Source organism: Piliocolobus tephrosceles, chromosome 2, assembly GCF_002776525.5.
Source record: "Piliocolobus tephrosceles isolate RC106 chromosome 2, ASM277652v3, whole genome shotgun sequence".
NCBI lineage: Eukaryota > Metazoa > Chordata > Mammalia > Primates > Cercopithecidae > Piliocolobus > Piliocolobus tephrosceles.
The window spans coordinates 98,412,410-98,437,702 of NC_045435.1; the positions used below are offsets into that span (position 1 = coordinate 98,412,410).

The 25,293-nt window shown below is 39.6% G+C and overlaps 1 protein-coding gene across 2 annotated transcripts in view; it reads right to left on the minus strand.

Annotated features, from left to right (window-relative positions):
- Nucleotides 1–25,293, minus strand: part of OXSR1 (oxidative stress responsive kinase 1) — a 93,194-nt gene that overhangs the window by 34,694 nt on the left and 33,207 nt on the right. For both annotated transcript variants that reach the window (XM_026454881.1, XM_026454882.1), the window contains 3 exons: nucleotides 24,170–24,311; nucleotides 6,078–6,133; nucleotides 207–316 (listed from right to left, as the gene is read on the minus strand). In XM_026454881.1, the coding sequence (XP_026310666.1) occupies nucleotides 207–316; nucleotides 6,078–6,133; nucleotides 24,170–24,311 (308 nt within the window). The remainder of the gene's footprint in view (nucleotides 1–206; nucleotides 317–6,077; nucleotides 6,134–24,169; nucleotides 24,312–25,293) is intronic.

Consider the following 25,293-nt stretch of genomic DNA (forward strand, 5'->3'; position numbering starts at 1 on the left):
TTATTCCTGAGTTTCATATATCCTTTGCAAAGTTCTAGAGTGTTTTTGTTGTTTTGTTTTCAAGGGTGGACTAAAATCCCACCCAAGGAACAGGGACATGTTTCCCAAAGCTAACCTGGTATGCCAAAGAAAAGCAAACACTATTAAGTTTTTTGAGTTTCAAAACAAAGCCCTAACCCATTTAAAATTGAAAAAAGACACGGTACCTGTTCCATAACTTCAGGTGCCATCCAACAAGGGGTGCCAACAAAGGTCTTTCTCACTTTATTTCGAGTAATATCACCACCAGTTGCTAAAAAAGCACTAACCCCAAAGTCTGAAATAGAATACAACAGCAAGGTATTTAAAGTGCATCAACTATCATAAATGAATAGGAAAACAATATAATGTAGTGACCATCCTATATATAAATAAAAAGCATGATAACTTCTTATCTTTTTGTTGAACTTCTTGACTAAATTAAGACATAGCTTAGACTAGGAACAGTGGCTCACACCTATAATCCCAACACTCTGGGAGGCCAAAGCAGGAGGCTCACTTGAGTCCCGGAGTTCAAGAACAGCCTAGGCAACATAGGGAGACCTCATCTTTACAAAACAAAAAAGACATAGCTAAGCAGGTGCCTCACTCCATTCCTCTCCACCCCCACATATCATCATCTCAGATTTTCCCCCTTGCTCTAATCCATTCTACATACCACTATCAGATTCATTCATCCATTCATTTTTAAATTATCACTTTGACATGGCCCTTTCAGCTCAGAAACTCCTACAGAATGAAATCCAACCTTTTTAGCTTAGTATTCAAAGAGCTCTCAAGAACTCAGCCCCAAATAAATTAGAGTTCATAATTCTAAATACATATCCTAACTACACCTCTTAGTAGATGTATGACATTGGTAAACTTAGTTCACCTCTCTAAGCCTCAGGATTTTCTCTACAAAGATTTTATCCCACAATGCTGAAGCCAAAGTACCAGTCACCGATGAGAAGGACTGCCTGCCTCACCATGATCCCCCCTTTTCTGTAAATAGCCCTGGGTGTGTATCTGTACTCCCTCACCTTGACCCTGGGCATACCTGATTTGAGCCAGGGTTAGACACCTTAATCCAAGGTAGACCTATCTAGTCTCCTAGAAATGTGAAGCTTGAATGGAAAGACAAAGAAATTAAGGGTCACTGGAGCTGAGCCATGCTAACAGCATCCTTAAGGTCACCAGCACAACTGGGTTCCTGCCTATTCTGAGGCTTAGCTGTTCAGCTGATTTTTTTAATTCTGTGTACATCCTAGTGTATTTTTAAAATTCCTGCTTTGTTAAGTCAGCCATTGATAATTCCCAATACAACCAAAAGAACTTTAACTAATATACTGAGGCACACCTTATCCAACTTTTACATACCTTTTCTGACTCCCCTTTTGTTTTGTGTCCATCCAGAATACTCTGCATTATGTAAAATGAGTGTGTATTTGTCCATAATTTATTGTATTTTCAAATTGAAAACATAATTATAAAACAGAAATTATGAGATTAGAAATAAATTTGAAAATACAATAAATTATGGACAACCCGATTGTGAGGAGGATAATTTCAGAATGGCAAACTTTAAAATTCCAGATTCAGAAGTCTATGAATTCTGCCATTTTCAAGCAATTATTTAAAATAATTGCTTGTCTAAACAGTAGTTTAAAAATAGCAAGTCTATACAGTACAGTTTTAAAAACAATTATCTTGTCTGAATGTACATAGAATTATGGAAAAAAAAACATAATAATCTTGACTGGGCACAGTGGCTCATTTCTGTAATCCCAATACTTTGGGAAGCTGAGGCAGGAGGATCACTTGAGGCCAAGAGATCAAGACCAGCCTGGGCAACACAGTGAGACCCCATCTCTACAAAAAACAGAAAGTTAGCTGGGCGTGGTGGCAGGCACCTGTAGTCCTAGCTACTTGGGTGGCTGAGGTACGAGGACTGCTTGAGCCTATGAGTTTGAGGCTGCAGTGAGCTACATTTGCACCACTGCACTCTGGCCTGGGTGACAGAACAAGACACTTTCTCTAAAATATAATAATAATCATCATCATCATAACAGTTTTCAATACTCCTAAATCGGCAAATATCTAAGAACTTTAAAATGTTGTTCCATTTGTAATAACAGTAACAAGGTAAACAATTTGAAGTGTATTTGAAGGGGAAAAAAGTACATTTAGTGCATTCAGCTCTGCCACTAGCCAGTTGAACTTGGGCAGGTATTTTCAATCTTTGTGCTACAATTTCTTCATCTGTAAAAAGGAGGCAACAACAGTACTTACTAACAAGGTTGTTGTTAAGGATTAAATGAGTTAATAATATACTTGGAGCAGTCCCTGTAATATATTTTAATACTAAACACTCAACAAGTATTAGGTATTCTTATCACCAACCAGAGAGGCAAAGCCATGCCTTAAAATACTTAAATATGATAAAGACTCAAACAGCCTGTGTATATACAACATATTTTTTAGGTTCAATCATGAAGAGTTTTTACTTTTTAAAACCTACTAAAAACCTTCAAGTAGCTTTAAAATAGTCAGAATTTTAAATCCAGAACTTAATAATGATCCAGAATTTTTGTATCTTCAGCTGGTATACCTCTGCTTGTTTCCAAATGAACCCTGAAAACTAGTTAAAACAGTTAGCTAAGGAATGTGAGAATATCCACTTTACCAAAATATTCTTGTTAAATAACCTGCACAGCCACAACACCAAGGAGACATAATCAATCCAACCATAAAGTTAAAAACAGAAACCAAAGAGCAAAAATGCCATTTGCCTTTCGTTTTAAATTGCCAACTAAAGAGAAAGAGTAACTTCGATGTGAAAAAAATCATTTAGTTCCTCCGTTAACAAAATTTCAATTAAAGTACAAGGTGGACTTTGGTGCCTACTATGTGACAGGATCAAAAGTAATGATCAAGGAAGAAAATGTCCCCCCATTTGTGCAACTTCTAATATAGAAGGTGGAATCAGGCAATTATAATACATTAAAATAAGTGTTATCTGTAATAAGGTATGAAAAAACTAGAAGCCCCTAAACTATAAAACACTCAAAACACAGGAGAAAAGCTTCATGACACTGGAGTTAGCAATGATTTCTGAGATATAATACCAAATTTCAGGCAACAAAAGAAAAAGTAGATAATCAAAAATTTTAAACTTTTGTGCATCAAAGGTCACTATCAACAGAATGAAAGGCAACCCACAGACTGGGAGAAAATATTTTGCAAATCATACATCTGATAAGGGATTGACATACAAAATATGTAAAGAACTTCTGCAATTCAACAACAACAACAAAAACAAACACTCCAATTTAAAAATGGGCAAAGGAATTAAGGAGTTATTTCTTCAAAGAAGATGTACAAATGGCCAATAAGTACATGAAAAGACGTTCAACATCACTTAATCAATAGGGAAATACAAATCAAAACCACAATGAGATAGATACCACCTTACATCCCTTAGAATGGCTACCACCTGAAAAAACAAAAAACCCAGAAACTAACAAGTGTTGGCGAGGATGTGGAGAAACTGGATTCTTGTGCACTCTTGGTGGGAATGTAAAATGGTACAGTTGCTATGAAAAATAATACGGCAATTCCTCAAAAACGTAAACATAGAATAGTATATGATCCAGCAATTCTACTTATGAGGATATACCCAAAAGAAATGAAAGCAAGAAACCCAGACAGATATTTGGACACTTGTGTTCACAGCAGCATTATTCACAATGACCAAAAGGTGGAAGCAATTCAAATGCCCATTGATGAATGAATGGATAAACAAAATGCAGCATATAAATACAATGGAATTATTATTCAGCTTTAAAAAGTAATGAAATTCTGACACTGCAACATGAACCTTAAAGACATTATACAAAATGAAATAAAGTCAATAACAAAAGGACAAATGCTGTGTGAGTTCACTTAGGTACTTAAAGTAGTTAAATTCATGGCGACAAAAAGAAGAATGGTGGTCACCCATGGCTGGGGTGAGAGGGGGAACGGAGAATTATTTTTTAGTGGGTACAGTTTCAGTCAAGGAAGATGAACTAGTTCTGAAGACAGATGGCGGTGATAGTTGCACAACAGGAATGTATTTAATGCCACAGAACCATACACTTAAAAATGGTTAAAATGGTAAATTTTATGTTATGTATATTTTACCACTACAAAAAAATAAAAATAAAAGACTGAGCCAGGAGGCAAAGTTGTTCCCAAATTCTTGTTTTGTGCAGGTGGCAGGCTATGGTGCCATTCATACTAGAAAAGGAAACCCATGTCCATTCCATCTCCTATATTTTTATGATTTATTAATGCTTTTGTATGTAGCTGTAGTTCTATTCATTTTCATCATTATATAGTACTCCATTATACAGGCTGGGCATGGTGGCTCACACCTGTAATCCCAGCACTCTGGGAAGCCAAGGTGGGAGAATCACTTGAGGCCAGGAGTTCGGGACCAGCCTGGCCAACATGGAGAAACACTGTCTCTACTACAAATACAAAAATTAGTCGGGTGGGGTGGTACATGCCTGTAATCCTAGCTACTTGGGAGGCTGAGGCACAAGAATCTTTGAACCTGGAAGGCAGAGGCTGCAGTGAGCCAAGAGTGCACCACTGCACTCCAGCCTAGGCAACAGAGCGAGACTGTCACAAAAAAAAAGGTATTCCAGTATATACATTAACTACAATTTATTTATCCATTCTACTAATAAAGGGCATCAGGATTATTTCAAACTTGTCATGATTATGAACACTGTGGCACACATATGGGTGAGTTTCTCCAGGCTATACACCTAGGAGCCAAGGTCTTACAGCATGTGTATCTTCAAATGTAATAAAATGGTTGTACCAATTTATATTCCCATCATCTGAAATGAGACTTTTTTCCTTACTTTATACCCACACCAACAATTAGTACTGTCAAGATGTTTTTGCCAGGCCAATCAATTTAATGTGTTATCACAATGTGATTTTACTTTGCATTTAACAAGTTACTAGTGTAAGCTTGAACATCTTTCACTACATTTATATTTGGATACCTTCATTTGAGAAGTGCCCATGCCAGTTTTCTGCCCACTTTTTTAGAGTTTTTTTTTTTTTCCTCAATGAGTTCTTTATACACTCTACACTTGAGCCCTTTAACAATTATTCTGCAATATCTGCAAATATCTTCTCTACTCTGTGGTTTACCTTTTTACTCTGTTAACAGTAATAAACCATTTGTTGCTCTTTTGATAATTAGAAGTTGCTAATTTTAAAGGAGTCAAATTTATCAATCTTTCCCTTTATATTAGAGCTTTTATGTGACTTGGTTAAAATATTTCCTTACCTCATGGACATGAAGATGTTCGCCTAAATTATCTTCTTAAAGATGAAGAAATAATTTAAGATTTGGGTGATTATCTTCCTCCTGCCAAACACCTGACTGTTCTAGCAGTCTGGGACCAAGCTGAGGTTTTCTCAGATGATCTGCTTGCTAGACAATCCCTGGGTACAGTCGTTCTGGAGTCTCAGCCTGGAGGAGGGGGTGTTTCATCAGGATAGCCACTTTTGGCAGGCCCTGGACTGCAACTCTTATCCCTTCAGCTCTGAAACTGCCAAAAGTGCACTTCTACTTCTCTGGTGCTTTTTCCTAATTGACAAATACTCCATTTCCCCCAGGACAGAAGCAGCTCTGTATAGCCTCTATATATCATATTTATTCTTAAACACAATGAAGATCCTTGACTACTTTTCCTTTAAAGGAAAGTACAGAATGCTACGAGAACCCATAGCAGAAGACCTTAATGGAAGTAAGAGGTGGATAGCTGGAAGGAAACAAGTAATGGTCAGAAAAAAATGTCTAAGAGCAGAAATGAAGGATGAGTATGAGAAGGTATCCTGAGAGTCGGTGGCATCCTATGATGTGTTAACAGAGGATCTTGAATAGAGACGGTCCAGGGAACAGGAGAGAATGCTGATTCAGGAAACATAAAAGATAAGTAACGTGGTTCTACTGACCATTACATCAAATAAAAAGAAATACTTATCATTACCTGCAATCTGTACTGAGCCATCTTCTCCAAGAAGAATGTTTCCAGCTTTCACATCTCTTTAAAAAAAAAAAAGTTATGTATCAAAAAATACCTATTCTTTGAAGTAACATAATTTAAGCAATTGCTGACGTTATTCATGTAATACTAGCAATATTTAAATGTTCTATTTTATATTAAAGGATATTAAGACTAATAGTAAAATTTTAGTCACTGGTACTAGGAACCCAAACATTAAAAAGAAAGCTAGAAAGGTTCTTATCATAATATCTGGAAAACACAAGTGATTAAATATTCTTGATTGGGATAAAAGTGGCCAAAGAATGTGACCCTCGCCTAATTCTACATTTTGAAATATATTTTTTCTACACCCCAATGAATTATCAAATTTTTAAAATCAGTATGCAACTGAAAACAGGGAATATTCTATGCCTGTAATAAAAAGATGGAAACTACTCAGGCATCTCTATAGTTTTAACTACTCATAACAAGTAATATATAAAAACATTCTTGTTTTGAAAACCTAAACACAACTAAAAAAGCCAAAATCCCTTTGACCATCATTCTCAAATCTAAGTACTCTCTCCAAAGTTTTCAACTGTTATCAGTCTGGTTAACAGAATATATACCGATGACATATCTGGGCTTTTCTCCCAATGTAAACAATATTATACTATCCATTCAAATCTACAACTTAGTTTTTTGTTTTTTTTCCTCAGCAAAAACAAGTTTTTGGCAAAATTTAAAATCCCCAAATCCTAAGAGTAGCAAAACCATCTCTTGATAACCTAGGAACTCTCACAATTTACAGGGAAAGTACAAGAGGGTTCTACTGCAGCATTATTTGGAATAAAAAACAAAAACTAGTAACAGCCAACAACAGTATAAAGGTTAAATTAATTCTATTTCATCCATGGAATAATGTCAATCAACATGTTGTGACATGAAATGCTAACATACATTATTAAATGAACAAATCAGAGACCAGTGCATTTTATACAACACCATTAATGTTGCACAAACACACCCCTTTCCCTTGTCAAATGGGATTTTTGTGGAGATTAATGGAATTGAAGTCTAGGGAACAGTATTTGAATAACTTGTGGGAATACAGTCATTTTGCAATTAAAAGTAAACGTAATCAAATAAGCAAAAGAAAGGCAGCCCTTGAAGCTACACAAGAAAAGCAAGGCCTGCTCATGGAAGAATGTCTTGTCATGAAAAGGAGCCAGTGAAAAGCACAGCACTTCATCCTATTCCTGTCCCCATTTTCCTCCATGTTTAGATATAACCATTCCTTGGCAAACAATGAACAAGAGTTTCACAACTGTGTGCAGAAGCAGCATCATACCACCATATATACAATGCCTTTCCTGAATATACACTGAAGCACAATGAAAACATGTTACTGAGTATTCTGTACTGCTTATAAACTCAAGCAATTTATAGGTAGTTCTCCCAGAGGCTGACTAAGCAGAGTGCAGGCCAGTCTGTTTTAGTCCATGAATCTAGTCTCAGATTCTAGTTACTACAAACAGGAGAGAATAGAGGACATTCTCTTTCCTCTGTGACAAAGATCATCCAACTGAGTCAACCACTAACTTCCAGTTCCCTTTTCTGAGCTCACCTAAAACCCAATGGGGGAAGAAAAGTATAGTTTAGTCACTCCCTCCTCTGTGTTTTTGCAGAAGGCTGTACTATAACGTTAGCAAGGTATATTATATGATCATATTTCTAGGTTTGTCTCCCTTTCGTATTTCACCATGAGCTAGATCTGGGCCTATATACTACTATATACTATATACTATATCTGGGCCTATATACTACTATATACTATACACTATATACTACTATAGTCACCTGTACTTATTTAGCATTATTATTAGTACATAGGTGGCATTATTCAAATAGGAGGAGCTATTCTTCAAATAGATTTAAATAACTATTTAAATTTGTAACAAATATTATATAACCATTGAGGAGATGACCTGCCTCAAATCCTCTTCTGGGGAAAAAAAAAAAATTGTATAAAATAAGAAAGAAAAAATGCCAACCAAACACTAAAAAATACTAGACTATTCCCTCCCTGCTTCCCCAATCCCCACTCCCCACCTCCTAACTCTGTTCCAAACATCAGGGTTATAAACGAATATGTTACGGTAAAAAATGGGAACAATCTAATTATCCGTCAAAAGGAGACCAGTTATACATCTAAACTATAAATTACTATGAATACTAATGAACATACATGTTGACATGGAACTATCTCCAAATACATTATTAAGTGAAAAATGAATGCTAAATATAGTATGTGGCCATTTGTATTTTCTTTAAAAGAAAAACATGACACAGAGACATACATTATGTTTATATTGACAGAAAATATCTCTCAAAGGAGTCACAAGAAAATGGCAACAAGTGATTCCCTTTGGACCAGGGTATTGTGGATTCATAAAAGGAAGAAGACTTAATAGTTTATGTTTGAGGACAGTTTCAGATTTACATAAAAGTTGAGATGCTAGTGCATAGGAGTTCCTACACACCTCACACTTAGTTTCCCTTATTATTAACATCTCATATTAGTACAGTACTTTTGCTACAATAAATGAACCAGTATTCATATATCATGATTAGATGAAGTCCACAGTTTACTCAGATTTCTTTACTTTTTACCTAATGTCCTTTTTCGGTCCCAGGATCCTGCCCAGGATACCATACTATATTATATTCAGTGGCCATGTCTCCTTAGGCTCCTTTTGGTTGTGAGTTTTTCACATTTTCTTTGCTTTTGAGAATCTTGACAGTTTTGAGGAGTAATGGTCAAGTATTTTGTAGAATGCTCCTCTACTGGAATGTATACAATGTTTTTCTCATGGTTAGATTGGTGTCAGGGGATTTTGTAAGGAAAACCATAAAAGTAAGGTACCATTTTCATCACATCATAGGAAAGGTATATGGTATCAATATAATTTAACATCAGTGATGCTGAGAAGACTTATTTTGTACCATACACCATTTTGTGCTTTTTGAATTTTTAAACCCATAATACATATTACTTACTCAAATCATGTTTTACAAGTCTTAGTCTTTCGTAAATGAAGAGACAATAATCCATTTTCAGCAGAGCCTAAACTTCGAGTGACTACTTTTCCTGATCAGTTCCCCAGATAATCAATCCATGTTTCCTTTTGAAACCAAAAGTGTAATCTGTAGAACAGCTTCCAGGAGTAAAAGCAGAATAGCACAATTTACTGGACAATAAAAAACACCACAGCCTGCCATCAAATAGGACAACTAACCTTTCAAGGAAAAGATTTGTAACTAAATATCTGGAAATCAATATAGTCCCCAGTTAAAGAACTTTTTTACTCAGCCACAAAGAGTATCAAGCAAACCAGCAGCTCCAAAAGCTAAATCCTCCATCCACTCTTAAGTATCAAGAAGAGTTTTGCTTTTTACTGCTTAATGTCATTTCTCACGTCACTGTTGCCCCAAAGTTACACACATTCCTTCTAAAATTAAAAGGAATATCGTAGACATGCTTGACTTTTCATTAATACAGAACACAAGTTTCTGCCCATAACATTTTTATTACTCATCAATAGGCACCATTTATGGAAAACTTGAAAAAGGTCAAGAAAAGCAATGAATCAAAACCAAAGCTGTAAACACACTAATTTAAGCATCTTAAACTGACAAAATATCCAACATTTCTGTTACAGCCAGCCTCTCTAACGGGAAAAATATTTGGGTAGATACAGAGAGAAAAGTCTGATTTAGAGACCTATTCATCCTACTCAAAACCTCTAAAGCCTAAAAGTCAAAGAGAAAACACAGCAGAGATAGAGGAAAATTACTTTACCCAATCCACTAGGGCTGACATACAAATCCACCTGAACTCACAAGTAGACTTTGAAGATATGAGAAGTAGCAAGACATACTAAAAATATCTGCCTCTGCTTCCCAATATAACAACTTTCTCCTAAGCCTAGGTCTCAGTGTATTACAGAGCTGGTTACTGCTAAAGTTTAAGTAATGGTCTCAGCCTTGGCTGCACATTAGAATTACCTAGGGAACTTTTAAAAGTCCCAATGCCAAGGCCTCACTCCAAACCAATTAAATAAATTTCTGGCAGTGGACCCAGGTATCAATACTTCTTAAAGTTTCCCATATTCCAATAGGCAGTCTCGGTTGAAAGTCTATGATTTAAAGTATCAGAGAATTCCCATTCCAGCTAAATGGCAAACTGTGCATTGGAAAACAAACTTTCATCACTACTATACAGGCCCTTGACCCAAAACACACCCTTCCCTAGCTACAAGCACAAAGAGATGCTAGATAAATTAGGGGAAAAATACCACACAGCTAGACGCAAAGTAAAGAAAAAATTCTCAAGGTTCAGAAATGAAAGAGACACTTAAGAGGCAGAGCAGTAGGTAAGCCCTGGGAGACAGAACAGCGAAACTGGCCAAATGGCTAGGGGGCTCAGGTTTTCAAATCCACAGGTAATAGAAAACATGGCACTGGGCCGATATAAGGTTAGGAGCTAAAACTGAAACCCCCTAATAAAACCAAGAGCCTCGAAAGATTAGGCCACAATGAAAGATATGCTTACCAAAGGTTAGACTAAGTAAAGCTATAGTAAAATAAGATCTTAATTATCTTTATAAAACATTTAAGACCTAATTGTCTTTACAACAAATAAGATCTAATTATCTTTAAAACAAAAACATTTCTAGGAGTAAAAAAGGTCATTTGATAGGAGTAAAAAGGTCACTTTATAGGAGTAAAAATGTCATTTTATAGGAACAAAAGGAGTAATTCACCAGGAAAATAACAATCCTGAACCTGTATGTACCCACAACATCTATCAGTGTTCAAAGGAGTCATCATAGCGGTTCCTGGGACCGTGCCACAGATAGCTGGACAGGTTCCAATGCAACCTGATACTTAGAGCCCCGCTCAAAGGATGGTGATTTACAGGTTAGCTGATATGAAGGACCAGACAGAATGCCCAAGTGAGGTACACACTGTCTAATGCCCAATGAGTCCAAATAGAGTGCTAGGCCTCCTTTTTGGTGGCGTGGTGAGGGTAGCAGAGGGTCAAAGAGACAGCAGTTTTTCCTCAACTGTCAAAGGGACTAAACATTGTGAATCTGCCCAAATAGTCTCATGAAAGTTTATTTGGCAAGCAGGCCTTTGAATTTTGTTGCATCTAACAACTACCCCTGCTGGCAGAGGTGTAATAACAGTGCAAGTCAGGGCCACTATCTTGCTAATAAACAGGACATCAAGAGATCATCTATACAGGAAAAGCTTTGGACATCAGAAGGTAAAGGAATTTTAGGATGTAATCTTATCCAGTTCAGTATGTAAGGAGCTTGTCACTTCTGTCTTCACAACAGGAAAAAAGTCTGAAAATCAACAATTCTTCTTAGATACATCAGAGACTGAGGTCACAGGGTAAACTCCTGCCTCCAAAAATGTAGACAGGAAGATAGACTTACAGTTTAATGGAGCAGATGCCCAGCAGCAGCAGACTATTGCTGGAGTCAGTACTGGGGTATAAAAACTTAAACTGTAATTGACAAATGCCTGGAGGCTCAGTGTGGACCAGTTTGAGAGTTAAAAATCCCAAGGGGACCTAGTCTAAGGGAGACTCATACACTTGGATGGGTTGGATGAACTTTACCTCCTACAGCCCCACAAGGTTCTCGGGGTATACAGGAGAAAATTCCCCTAATTTCCCACAGGAGAAAGAAAAAAGTAACTAATTTGAAATATGCCCTAAGCATTCTATTCTCCTTAACGAAAACCTACCCTCAAGGGAAACTATTTTATCAGGGCTTAATCACCTTGGTTTTACCAGAACTTAACCCATCTATGGGAAGGGAGATACCCAGTTTCAGTCCCATCAAGCCTTCCTGTTTCACCTTGAGGGGGAACTGAGAAGCACTTGTGCAGGTGACAGCCCAGGAGCAGAGGCTCACTAAAAACACTGAGCTGGGTAGGGGAGACAAAAATCTTGATAGAAGTCAGAGGAAAAAGAACATCTTACCTATAGAGGAACAAAGGTATGAATTAACATCCCACATCTCAGAAACCATGCAATCAAGCAGAGTGGAGTGAACTGTTTAAAGTGTCAAGAGAAGAGAAAAAAAAAAAAAAAACCTAGAATTCTGTATCCAGAAAAACTATCCTTCAAAAGTAAAGAAGTACTTCTCTCAGACAAATAAAAACTGAGGGACTTTGCAGTGGGCAGAACTGGGTTGCAAGAAATGTTAAAAGAACTTCTTGAGAGAGAAGATAAAACTTGGATCCACATGAACAATGGAAGAGCATTACAGAAAGAATAAATGAAAATAAAATGAAATCTTTTATTTCTCTTATTAATTGATCTAACAGTCAACAATTTCTTCAAAATAATAACAGCAACAATGTATATGATGATTACAGCTTGTGTGTAAGTGAAATAAATGACAATATTGTAAGGGAGGAATTAGGAATATTCTGTTATAAAGCACTTGTGCTGCTACCCATGAAGGGACAGAGTGCTATTTGAAAGTGGACTTAGATTTCCTGTAAAATGTATACTGTACAGGGCAACTACTAAAAAAGGTTTTTTAAAAAGTATAATTGGGCCGGGCGCGGTGGCTCACGCCTATAATCCCAGCACTTTGGGAGGCCGAGACGGGCAGATCACGAGGTCGGGAGATTGAGACCACCCTGGCTAACACCGTGAAACCCCGCTCTACTAAAAATACAAAAATTAGCCGGGCGCGGTGGCGGGCGCCTGTAGTCCCGGCTACTCGGGAGGCTGAGGCAGGAGAATGGCGTGAATCCCGGAGGCGGGGCTTGCAGTGAGTGGAGATCGCGCCACTGCACTCCAGCCTGGGCGACAGAGCGAGACTCCGTCTCAAAAAAAAAAGTATAATTGAGGCCAGGCACGGTGGCTCACGCCTGTAATCCCAGCACTTTGGAAGGCCCAGGCAGGCAGATCACGAGGTCAGGATATCGAGACCATTCTGGCTAACATGGTGAAACCCCGTCTCTACTAAAAACACACACAAAAAGTTAGCCGGGCGTCGTAGCGGGCGCCTGTAGTCCCAGCTACTCAGGAGGCTGAGGCAGGAGAATGGCATGAATCTGGAAGGCGGAGCTTGCAGTGAGCGGAGATCGCGCCACTGCACTCCAGGCTGGGCGACAGAGCTAGACGCTGTGTCTCAAAAAAAAAAAAAAAAGAAAGAAAAAGTATAATTGATAACCTAAGAGAGGAAAGGAAATGGAATCATATGAAATGCTCAATTGAAACCAAAGAAGAGGCCGGATGTGGCAGTTCATGCCTGTAATCCCAGCACTTTGGAAGGCCGAGGCAGAAGGACTGCGTGAACCCAGGAGTTTGGGACCAGCCTAGGCAACATTAGAATTACCCGGGGAACTTTTAAAAAGGTCCCAATGCCACAGCGTAGGACCCTGTCTCTACAAAAATAAAAAACAATAGCCAGGCATAATAGTGAGCGCCTGTGGGCCAGCTATTTGGGAGTCTGAGGCAGGAGAATGACTTGAGCCCAAGAGGTCAAGGCTGCAGTGAGCCGCGTTCATGCTGCTGCACTCCAGCCTGAGTGACACAGTGAGCCCCTGTCAATCAATCAATCAATAACCAAATAAGGCAAAAAAAAAAAAGACACAAAAAGATGTAATCTTAAAAATTAACTATTTAACCCTAATCCTAGAGCAAATAGGAAAGCAAAGGCCCAGAAAAGTAACTGATAAAAGAAAAAAAAAAATCAGACAACTACAAATTGTAAAGCTGAGGTTTCAATGAGTAATCAGAATATGTTGAAAAAAGCAAGGTACCATACCTCACCAAACATGCACATGCACACGCATGTGCGCGCGCGCGCGCGCGCGCGCACACACACACACACACACACACACACACACACACACACACACACACACTCCTTAACTGGGTTACTCTTAGAATAACAGCATTTTTTACATTTAAATTTTAATTTTTTTGAGATGGAGTCTCGCTCTGTCGCCCAGGCTGGAGTGCAGTGGCGTGATCTCGGCTCACTGCAACCTCCACCTCCCACGTTCAGGCGATTCTCCTGCCTCAGCCTCCTGAGTAGCTGGGACTACAGGTGCGTGCCACCACTCCCGGCTAATTTTTTGTATTTTTAGTAGAGACAGGGTTTCACCATGTTAGTCAGGATGGTGTCGATCTCCTGCCCTCATGATCCACCCGCCTCAGCCTCCCAAAGTGCTGGGATTACAGGCATGAGTCACCATGACCAGCCTAGAATAACAGCATTTTTAAAAAATCCATATATGATAGGTAAAAATCAGTCATCTACAGAACCATTCCACTCTAGGAAAAAATGAGTAATTAATTTCTAGTGTCTAAATTTTCTAACCTGCTTCAGTCTTACAAAGAAAAAGAAACTTCTAAAAAAAAAAAAAAGAAAGAAAGAAAGAAAGAAACTTCTTTTTATGAGGATGAATGAGAACAACTGACTCTAAGGAAAATGTATAAACTAGGAATCCTGGAAACATCGAGGGTCCCCAATTTATGATGGTTCAGTTTTGACTTAATTATATTTTCTATTTTCTACTTGCAATGGAGTTGTGTCCCAATAAACCCATCCTAAGTTGAGAAGCATCTGTACTCTTAAAACAATAAGAATTTCCATCTAAAACTGTACCTAAGCAATTGCTCTTGTACCTGGTTAACATGTTAATAGATCACTAAAAATGAGGTACGGCCAAAGAGGAAACATTTGGGAATATTTTTTCTGGCACTGTTAAGTAGAAAAAAAATGTCCTGAAAAACAGAAAATTCCAGTCCTCTGGATTATGATAAATCTATGTATGCATACCTTGATATTAGCAATTAACATAATTCAATTAACTACCTCAGTTCTGATTCCATGTTCATCAAGTAATCTTGGGGGAAATAAGTGCCACAGACTACTAAATGGCCCTCAATGTCTGGAAGGAAGGAAGGAAGGGAGAGAGGGAAGGAGGGAGGGAGGAAGGCAGAAGTGAAAGGGAGGGGAGTGGAGGGGAGAGGAGCGGAGTGGGGGAAGGGAGGGGAGGGGAGGGGAGGGGGGAGGGAGAGGAAAGCAAAGAAAGCAAGAAATTTTTACTGCAGACATGACCATCCTGATGAAAGGTAACATTTCATAGCCTTCCATGCAAAGTAGATATAACCATGTGACTAAAGTTCTAGCCACTGTGATGTGAACAAAAGTGGTTTCTACAACTTCCTAGTTGTTCCCTTAACACAGGTGTTCTTGATCCCACCACTACTGATATTTGGGCTAGGTAATTCTGTCATAAGGGGTTTCCTGGACATGATAGGATAAATGTAGCAGCATCCCTGGCCTCCACCCATTACATGTCAGTAGCACATTCCACTCCCCAACTCCAGCCCCTGTTGTGACAACCAAAAATGGCTCCAGGTATTGCTAAATGTCCTGAGAACCACTGCTAATAGGAAATGGCATAACCTCTATTTCCCCTTTCCTTCCTTCCTTCCTTCCACTGGAATGTGGATGTGGTGGAAATCAACTTGGGTCATGCAGCAAGAACTTAGAGCTAGTAGAGCAATAAAATCAGAGCCTGAGTCTCTGACTCCATGGAGTCATCATACTGGACTGATGTCATTTATGCCCAGACTATTATGTGAAAGAAAAACAATAATCTTCTATAGCCCTGTAAATCAGAGGTTGGCAAACTACAGCCCACAAACTGAATCCAGTCCACTGCCTGTTTCTGTAAAAGATGCAACCATGCCTATTCAGCTACAGATTGTCTATAGCTGCTTTCATACCAGAAAAACAAAGTAGTGGTGACAGAGAACATCTCACCCACAAAGTCTAAAATATTTGCTATCTGGCCCTTTACAGAAAAGGTTTGCCACCCTCTGGTGTCAAAATAATGACAACGACTGTTCACTGATTCTTGTGTGCTAAATACTATTCTAAGTGCACTGTACATATTACCTCATTTAATCTTCACAACTACTTTATGAGATAGATACTATCGCATCCCTACGTTATAGATGAGAAAATAAGGCAAAAGAGATTAAGTAACTTGCCAGAAGTTACCCAATTAGTGACAGGGTTGGGATCTGAATCTAGGGAGTCTGCTTCTAAAGACTGCTAAGAAAGACTGTGCTAATCAATGAAGCTGAGTATCCATCGACTTAATATCAGTTACATTTTTTTGGTCACTAACTCAATAGAATTTTAGTCTGCCACTGAGATTAATTTTAAATATATTGTGTTGTCCTCTTTTATTTAGCATATCCATATATCTATTTTTTCAAGTCAAAGTTTTTACTTCAGAACACTGATGAAAGTATCTTTTTCCTAAACCTTTACAAATCTAGAATTTCTATAGTGAATAGCAAAATTAACCCAAAATATACACTGAAGTATACATTTAGGGTCATTGTCTTTTTTTTTTTCTTTTTAAGAATGCAGTGAGTGGATTCATATCAATTTCAAGCACAAAGAAATTCAGTTTCTGCTTTACTTTGTATGACTATAATATCTACTTTGCATAATGTATCAACTCTCATTTAACTAAGTGAGTAACGTCCTTTTTAAAAGTGGCCTAAAATGCTGCCATTTCAAAAACATTACCTTGACATAATGTCACTGTTAAAACTGTCCTGGGAATTCCCATTCAGAATTGCCCTCAGTTAGCTTATAAGCCACTGAAAAACTCTATAGACCCATTGTATAAGCTCAGCAAATCCCCTAATAAGAGCTTTTTTCACCAGCAAAGTAAGATTAATAATAGCAATGTATTACCCATGCATGTGATAATATATAAAGTTTTTTGTTTCAAAATTAATTTTACAAATACAAAATATAACAACTATTTTTCTTTAGAGATTTTCTTTAGGAATTTCTTTAGATAGAACAAAAATGTATTTATTTCTTATGACAATCTCAAGGCAACCAAATGCACATGAAGAGTGGAGTCTTTCAGCTACAGCTGAGTGAAGAAAACAGATAAATCTTCCCCCTTAAAAAGCAATCTTAGAGCTGGACAAATATGATAACACAACCATTTCAGTGCTCTGGAAATCAACCTGAGAAACATTTTATGCTTGAAAAACAGCTGCACTTCAGGTAAGAACACTGAGACTCTATGGTGTTCTGCTCTGGGACTAGCCCCAACACTTCCTAGCCCAGCTCAGTCAGCATGGAGGTTCTAAGGCAGATAGACCATGAAGACTGGCAGCTTCTCCGTCACAGTTAAAAGAGGCTCCTTTGATTGGACATGGTAGGCAACACCTATAGCCAGTGACACTGTCAACTAAAGTGACATTCTGAAGAGTGACTACCAGGAGCGGGTCAACAGTGGCTCTACTAGCCTGTCGTAGCAGTCTAGATAGAGACAAACATATTCGTGGCCAAAGGTACACAGTGGAGCCAAAGAGGCCCCTGCTATTCACACACTCCTGGCCAACCCTGAGGATGTGCACATGAACATAGGAGACAAAAGGGCCTATCCAAAAACGAAACCCAGGCAAACTGTAAAACAGAAACTGAACTTAGAAAATGTTCATTTCTAAACCCACAGAAAAATCCAATGGAAGACAGCCAAACAGAACCCTCTGATCATCTTCCTCTGATCATCTTCCTCACAGAAACACCAAATTGAACAACTACCTACATGAAAAAGCACCTTCCTAAGAACCAAAACTCAGGTGAATGATCACAGTACCTGATTTCAACTTCACATCACTGTTAGAGACACTAACGGTGATAGGAAAGACAGTCTTGAATTGTCAATGCCACCCCTTCCCCATCCCCTGGCAGTAGCTGCAGGACACAGAGGAAGAATCTGTGCTTGCATTGGAACTCAGTGCTGCTCTGTCACAACAGAAAGCCACGCCAGGTAGAATTTAGCCAGCACCCATGGAGGAAGCACTTAGACTGGCTCTAGCCAGGGGGAATTGTCCATCTCAGCAGTCAGAACCTGAGTTCTGTCAAGTCGCGCCTCTGCAGGCTAAAGTGCTCTGGGGTCCTAAATAAATTTGTAAGGCAGTCAAGGCTACAAAGAATGCAATTCCTGGGCAAGTTCTGGTGCTGTACTGGACTTGGAGCTAATGGACTTGCAGAGCACACAACCCAGTGCGACACCAGTGGGGCAGCCAAGGGACTGCTTGTGCCACCCCTTCCCCCCACCCCAGGCAGCACACTTGCAGCTCTGGGAGAGACTCCTTTCTTCTGCTTGAAGAGAGTAAAGGGAAGAGTAGAGGACTTTGTTGTGCAACTTGAATATCAGCTCAGCCACAGTGGAACAGGGTACCAGGCAGAGTCTAGCTCCTAGATGACATTTCTAGACACACCCTGGGCCAGAAGGGAACTCATTGCCTTAAAGAAAAGGACCTAGTTCTGGTAGGATTCATCACCTGCTAACTAAGGAACCTTTGGTCCCTGTATAATTAGCAGCGGCAACCAAGCAGTAGTTGCTGTGGACCTTAGGTGAGACTCAGAGACATGCTGGCTTCAGGTGCGACCCAACACATTCCAAGCTATGGTGGCTATACGGAGGGACTCCTTCTGTTTGAGAAAAGAGGGAAGAGTAAAGGGAACTTTGTCTCGCAGCTTAGTTACCAACTGGACCACGGTTGGGTAGAGCACCAAGCAGACTCTTGCGGTCCCCAATTCCTTGGCTCTTGGATGGCATTTCTGGACCTGCCCTGGGCCAGAGGGGAGCCAGCTGCCCTGAAGGGAGAGTCCTAGGACTGGCAGCATTCACCCCAAGCTGACTGAAGAACTCTTGGGCCCCAACTGAACACTGGGGATAGCCAGGCAGTACCTGCCATGAGCTTGGGGCAGTGGTGGCCACGGGGAGAGACTCCTCTACTTGTGGAAAGGGGAGGGAAGACTGGGAAGGACTCTGTCTTGTGGTTTGGATGCCAGCTTAGCTGCAGTAGAACAGAGGACCAGGTAGATTCCTAAGGTTTCTGACTCCAGGCCCTGGCTCTCTGATGGCATCTCTGCACCCACCCAGGGCAGGGGTAAAATCACTGCCTTGAAAGGAGGAACACAGGCCTGGCTGGCTTTGCCATCTGCTGATTGCAGAGCCCTAAGGCCTTGAACAACATAAGAAATAACTGGGTAGTGGTTACCATGGGCCCTGGGGGAGACCCAGAGCTGTGATGTCTTCAAATCTGATCCAGGACAGTCCCAGTGGTGGTGGCCACAGGGGTGCTTGTGTCACCCCTCCTCCAGCTCCAGACAACTCCGCCCAGAGACAGAGAGACTACATTTGCTTGGGAGAAAGCAAGGAAAGAGAAAAAGAGTCTCTGCCTGGTAATCAGAGAATTCCCCAGGATCTTATCCAAGACCACCAAGGTGGTTCCACTATGAGTCTATAAGAGTCCAAGACTAGTCTGGGCAACACAAGAAGACCCAATCTCTACAAAAAAATTTTTTTTAATTAACGAGGTGTAGGGTCCAGCCCTATGGGGCTTAGAGGGTGTTCTCCCTGTGCGTGGAGAAGACAGATTGTAATAAATAAAGACATAAGACAAACAGATAAAAAGAAAACAGCTGGGCCTGGGGGACCACTACCATCAAGACGCAGAGACCAGTAGTGGCCCCGAACAGCTGTGCGTACTGATATTTACTGCATACGAGACAAGGGGGGCAGGGTAAGCAGGGTGAATCTTCTAAGTGATAAGGTGAAGCAAGTCATGTGATCATAGGATAGCGGGCCCTTCCCTTTTAGGTAGCCGAAGCAGAGAGAGAAGGCAGCATACATCAGCGTTTTCTTCTATGCACTTATAAGAAAGATCAAAGACTTTAAGACTTTCACTATTCCTTCTATCACTATCTGCTATCTACTACGAACTTCAAAGAGGAACCAGGAGTACGGGAGGAACATGAAAATGGACAAGGAGCGTGACTACTGAAGCACAACACCACAGTGAGGGGTTTAGGCCTCAGATGACTGTGGGCAGGCCTGGATAATATCTAGCCTTCCACAAGAAGCTAGTGGAGCAGTGTTCCCTGACTCTTCCTAGGAAAGGAGACTCCCTTTTGTGGTCTGCTAAGTAATGGGTGTCCTCCCAGACACTGGCACTACCACTTGATCAAGGAGCCCTCAAGTGGCCCTTATGTGGGCGTGACAGAGGGCTCACTTCTTGTCTTCTAGGTCACTTCTCACAGTGCCCCTTCAGCATCTGACCCTATACTCGCCGGTTATTCCTAGATTATATTAGTAATGTAACAAAGAGTAATATTAAAAGCTAATGATTAATAATGTTTATAAAAATAATTGATAGTTGTCCATGATCATCTCTATATCTAATTTGTATTATGACTATTCTTATTCTAACTATGTTCTTTATTATACTGAAACAGTTTGTGCCTTCAGTCTCTTGCCTTGGCACCTAGGTAATCTTTCACCCACAACCAGGCATGGTGGCACATGCCTGTAGTCCCAGCTACTGGAGAGGCTGGAGCAGGAGGATTGCTTGAGCTGAGGAGTTTCAGCTGCAAGTGAGCTACAATCATGCCACTACACTCCAGCCTGGGTGACAGAGAGAGAATCTGTCTCTAAAAAGGAAAAAGAAAAGTCAGTTCCCTTCAAACTCATGCCATCCAGCTTTAATATTATACTTTCTGTCTCTCTTTGTTGTTCATTAAGTCTTGCTTTCCAAGTCATCTTGCCTTATCTCAAGAAACTAACAATCACAGAGACAATCCATGTAATATCCTGCCTCTGAGTTCACTGATGCCATCTCTAAAGACCCCCTCCTCCACTCTACCTGGGTTATCTACTTCCTCCGTTTTTTATCTTGTTATCACCAAAACTGACCCAAATATGAAATTACTAATTCAGACACCCCACTCTCCTATCTTTCGAGATAACTGTTCAACTACTCTACTATGACTACTCTGATTTCAAAGATCACTAATCCACTGACCTGTCTTGATTTTCCATCAGCCTCATCCAGTTTTCAAGATTTTAATCATGCTCTAATAACCTGACTCCCTCTTGTCCCTTTGTTCTACAAGTTGCCTGTTTGGAGCCCAAGTCCCAAACAGCATCTTTAGCAAAACTAAAAGACAAAAACGGAGAGAGTAATTTTTTTCTTTTTGACACAGAGTCTTGCTCTGTTGCCCCAGCTGGAGTGTAATGGCATGATCACAGCTCACTGCAGATTCAACCTTTGGGGCTCACTTGATCCTCCCACCTCAGTCTCCTGAGTAGCTGAGACCACAGGCATACGCCACCATACCTGGATAAATTTTTTTTTTTTTTTTTTTGAGACAGTCTTGCTCTGTCGCCCGGGCTGGAGTGCACTGGCGCGATCTTGGCTCACTACAAGCTCCTGCCTCAGCCTCTGGAGTAGCTAGGACTACAGGCACCCGCCACTACACCCAGCTAATTTTTTGTATTTTTAGTAGAGACGGGATTTCACCGTGTTAGCCAGGATGTTCTCAATTCCCTGACCTTGTGATCCGCCTGCCTCGGCCTCCCAAAGTGCTCGGATTACAAGCGTGAGCGACCATGCCTGGCCCATATCTGAATAATTTTTAAAAACTTTTTTGTAGAGACAAGGTCTCACTGTGTTGCCCAGGCTGGTATTAAACTCCTGGGCTCAAGCAATCTGCCTGCTTTGGCCTCTCAAAGTGCTGGGATTATAGGCATAAGCCACCATGCCAAGCTGAAAGAGTAATTTTTAATATATAAAAAGCTCAGGATAAAAAAAGGCAGGAAGATACCAGTAGAAAAACAGGCAAAAGTTGAGCTGGGCTCAGTAACATGTGCCGGTAATCCCTGCTACTTGTGAGACTGAGGTGGGAGGAATGCTTGAGCCCAGGAGTTCAAGACCAGCCTGGGCAACACAGCACAACCCCATTTCAAAATAAAAGAAAAATAGGCAAAAATCACAAGCAGATGAGTCACAACAGGAAATACCAATTGCTTCATATAAATCTGTGTCCAACCTCACTAATAATCCAAGATGTCAAAATTGATACTACTCTTCATATATCAAAATGTGTAAATTAAAAATTTTAATAGGCAAGGCTAGCAAGGGACCAGTGAATCTACCATTCTTATGCACTGCTAATAGATGCATAAATCACTACATTTCTGAAAAGCTTTGGCAACGTCTTTTAAGATTCTTTAAAATGTGTTTTATGGAAAGCCAGATTTTTAAAAATTATAAAAATCACAGAGGAAAGTGTTCATCACAATGTTAAAAGCAATATAAACATAAAATATTTGGTGAGTGGCTCCATGTATCATATAAAAACATGTCACACTACACACTCAGAATCTGAACCCAGGAACAAAATAGATTTAAATAGAATTGTCTCCATTCCAAACCGAGGGACTAGCTCTGGTCCCGAACCAAATGGTGTAGGTTTACGCTTCCCTGTTCCTCCCCTTTAAATATATCTAAAATTCCCAGAAATAATCCAACAGACAATGATAAAAGAACTCTGAAAGGAGAAAAGAGGAAAGCAGAGTGGCTACGGGCCTTAGAACTTGAACGACAACATGGCATTATGTTTCCTGAGTTTTTCAGCATCATAGGAAAGGTTTAAAAAAAAAGTTTCCTGAGCTTTCCTTTAATCTGCTATAACTCAGACTGGGCATTAGAGAGCCCTGAAATCCAGAACTATTGACTGACATATATCAAAAAGAGCCCCAAGCCTGCTCTCTCTCTGCCTAAAGGAGCAGAAAAGGGGCAGTCCAACAGAAATCTAATAGGTGGTCCCATCCCTGACTCCATACTTGGAGTTGTAGGAGAGCCCACCATGCCTAAAGAGCAGACAGGGGACTTCATCCCCTCCCCCATATGCAGTACAGCCAGTAGGCCCACATTACCCACATCAGCAGTACCAGTCGGCACAGCTGGCATCTCTTAGCCCTCCATCCAGCAGCAAAGGACTACGCAGGTCCAGTGTTTCCCAACTCCCCACCCAGGAGCAAAGAGTGGTCCAAGGGAATAGCCTTCCATCCCCACAGGCAATATCAACAGGGACTGAATGGAAGCCCCACTGGCACCAGGTGGGAGTCCACATGATGGGACTAGGAGAATGCTCACAGACCCATGAATCCTGAGTCCAGCATCTACCACGTATTCTCTACTTGGCAGCAACCGGCCCAGGGAAATCCACTCCACTCCCATAGATGGCATGATCAAGGATTGAATGGAAGTTCCCACAGTGCCAGGAGAAAAAAAATCAGACTAGAAAAGCACTGCAAGGGCTCTAAAAATCAAATTATCATTGGAATCATAGCTCACAATAGTATGCCAGGGCCTATACACAAAACCTAAACAGAGCACTTAGCTACTAAGACAGATCATTTAGACAGAATCATGAAATATTAAAATGTTCTTACTTAATAAAGAAGAAAAAAAAAGGGCTGGGCACAGTGGCTTATGCCTGTAACCCCAGCGCTTTAGAAGGCCATGGCAGGAAGATCGCTTTGAGACCAGGCGTTCAAGAACAGCCTGGGCAACATAGAGAGACCCCATCTTTATGAAAATTAAAAATTAGCCTGAGGAGGCTGAGGTGGGAGGATCACTTGAGCCCAGGAGTTTGAGGTTGCAGTGAGCTATGATCATGCCACTCCAGCCTGGGTGACTAAGACAGACTCTGTTTAAAAAAAAAAAAAAAAAAAAAGAAAAAAAGGCTGTAATTAAAAAAATGTTATTTTATAAAAAGTTTTTAATAATTTAGGGAAATACTGAAGATATAATGTAAAAATTTAAAAGCAACAGACAAAATTACATATACAGTATTGTTTTAGATATTTTTTAACCATATAAAAGAAAATGGAAAGCAATATTCCAAAATGTTATCAAGTGATTGCCTTTTGATAAGAAATTATGAATTTTTCCTGTTTTTATATTTTCTGGTTTTACTAAAGTACTTGTTTAATGTTTACTAGCTGTATAATTAAGACTCTAACCACAGTGTACTAAAACTAGTGATACAAAGAGCTATGATAACACTCAGAGATCATGATTCTGTAAAAGAGTGGAAATGGCCTTAATGAGATGATATAACACAAGAGTGTTGTCTTTTACATACCTGTGGATCTGTCCATTTTTATGCAGATATTCCAGTCCTTCCAGTACTTCTCGGAGTATCGTAGCAATGGTAGATTCATCTAGGACTCCACTTTTGTGTTCCCCTTTTGCCACAATGTGCTTAATAATATCCAGAACAGAACCTGAAAACAGAAGACATAATTTTCTAAAAATCTCTAAATCATTCAATATAATTCAGATCCATTTTAGAATCAAAACACATGTAAACCTTTTCATAAACTTAATTGTGTAGGAATGAAAAAAACAGCAAATATGAGGAAATACAGAAGTTTAAAATTAGTAACTTATTTTCAATTCCAATCTAAAACAAAAAGTAGCCTGCTAATATTCAAATAGTATATTATGCCAGCATCTCCTCTGGATGTCTAGAGAGAATCTGAAGAGGTAGTAGAGAATATTTAACTGCCCCTAAATAATCCCTAGGTAACCATGCTTGTCAGTACCACAAACCAATGCAGGCTTTTGACACCAGATTAGAATATGCACTGCTGTATGACTAAAGATATAAAAATACAATTGAAATGCCAATCAAATCAGGAGCGAAATACTTGGAGGGTAAGGATCACATACATACACAAACTAACTTAGGACTAAAATTATTTTTCAGGTTAATAAATTATAGAAATAAAATAGCTAAGGCAAAGACAAATACAAAAAGAATAAAAATTACAGTTCTTTTTAAGTAACAGTCCAGACGTGTCATCAATCCTAAACTTTCCAGGATAAGAAATAATGCTCCTACTAAAGGTTGAAGGCAGAGGAGGAAAAGACACCTACATGGTAATTAAAAGCACAGTGCTGACTACCAAAACTGAAGATTATAATCAGTAAAAAGTTTGGTGAAAATTTGTAAGATTTCTGGTCGTATAATGGCCCATAACAATCACAGAACCAAAACAAAACAATATTAGCAACTGTGCCAAGAAGTTTAGAACATTACATAGACTGCACAGAAACTATTCAATACCCATTCCTTGGTACAAGACTGCACAGAAATATTCAATACCCATTTCTTGGTACAAGACCTCAATGATGAAGACTAAAATCAAAACAACCACTTCCACAGTTCTCTTAAAAACTTGCCCTACTGGGTACTTTTGCTTC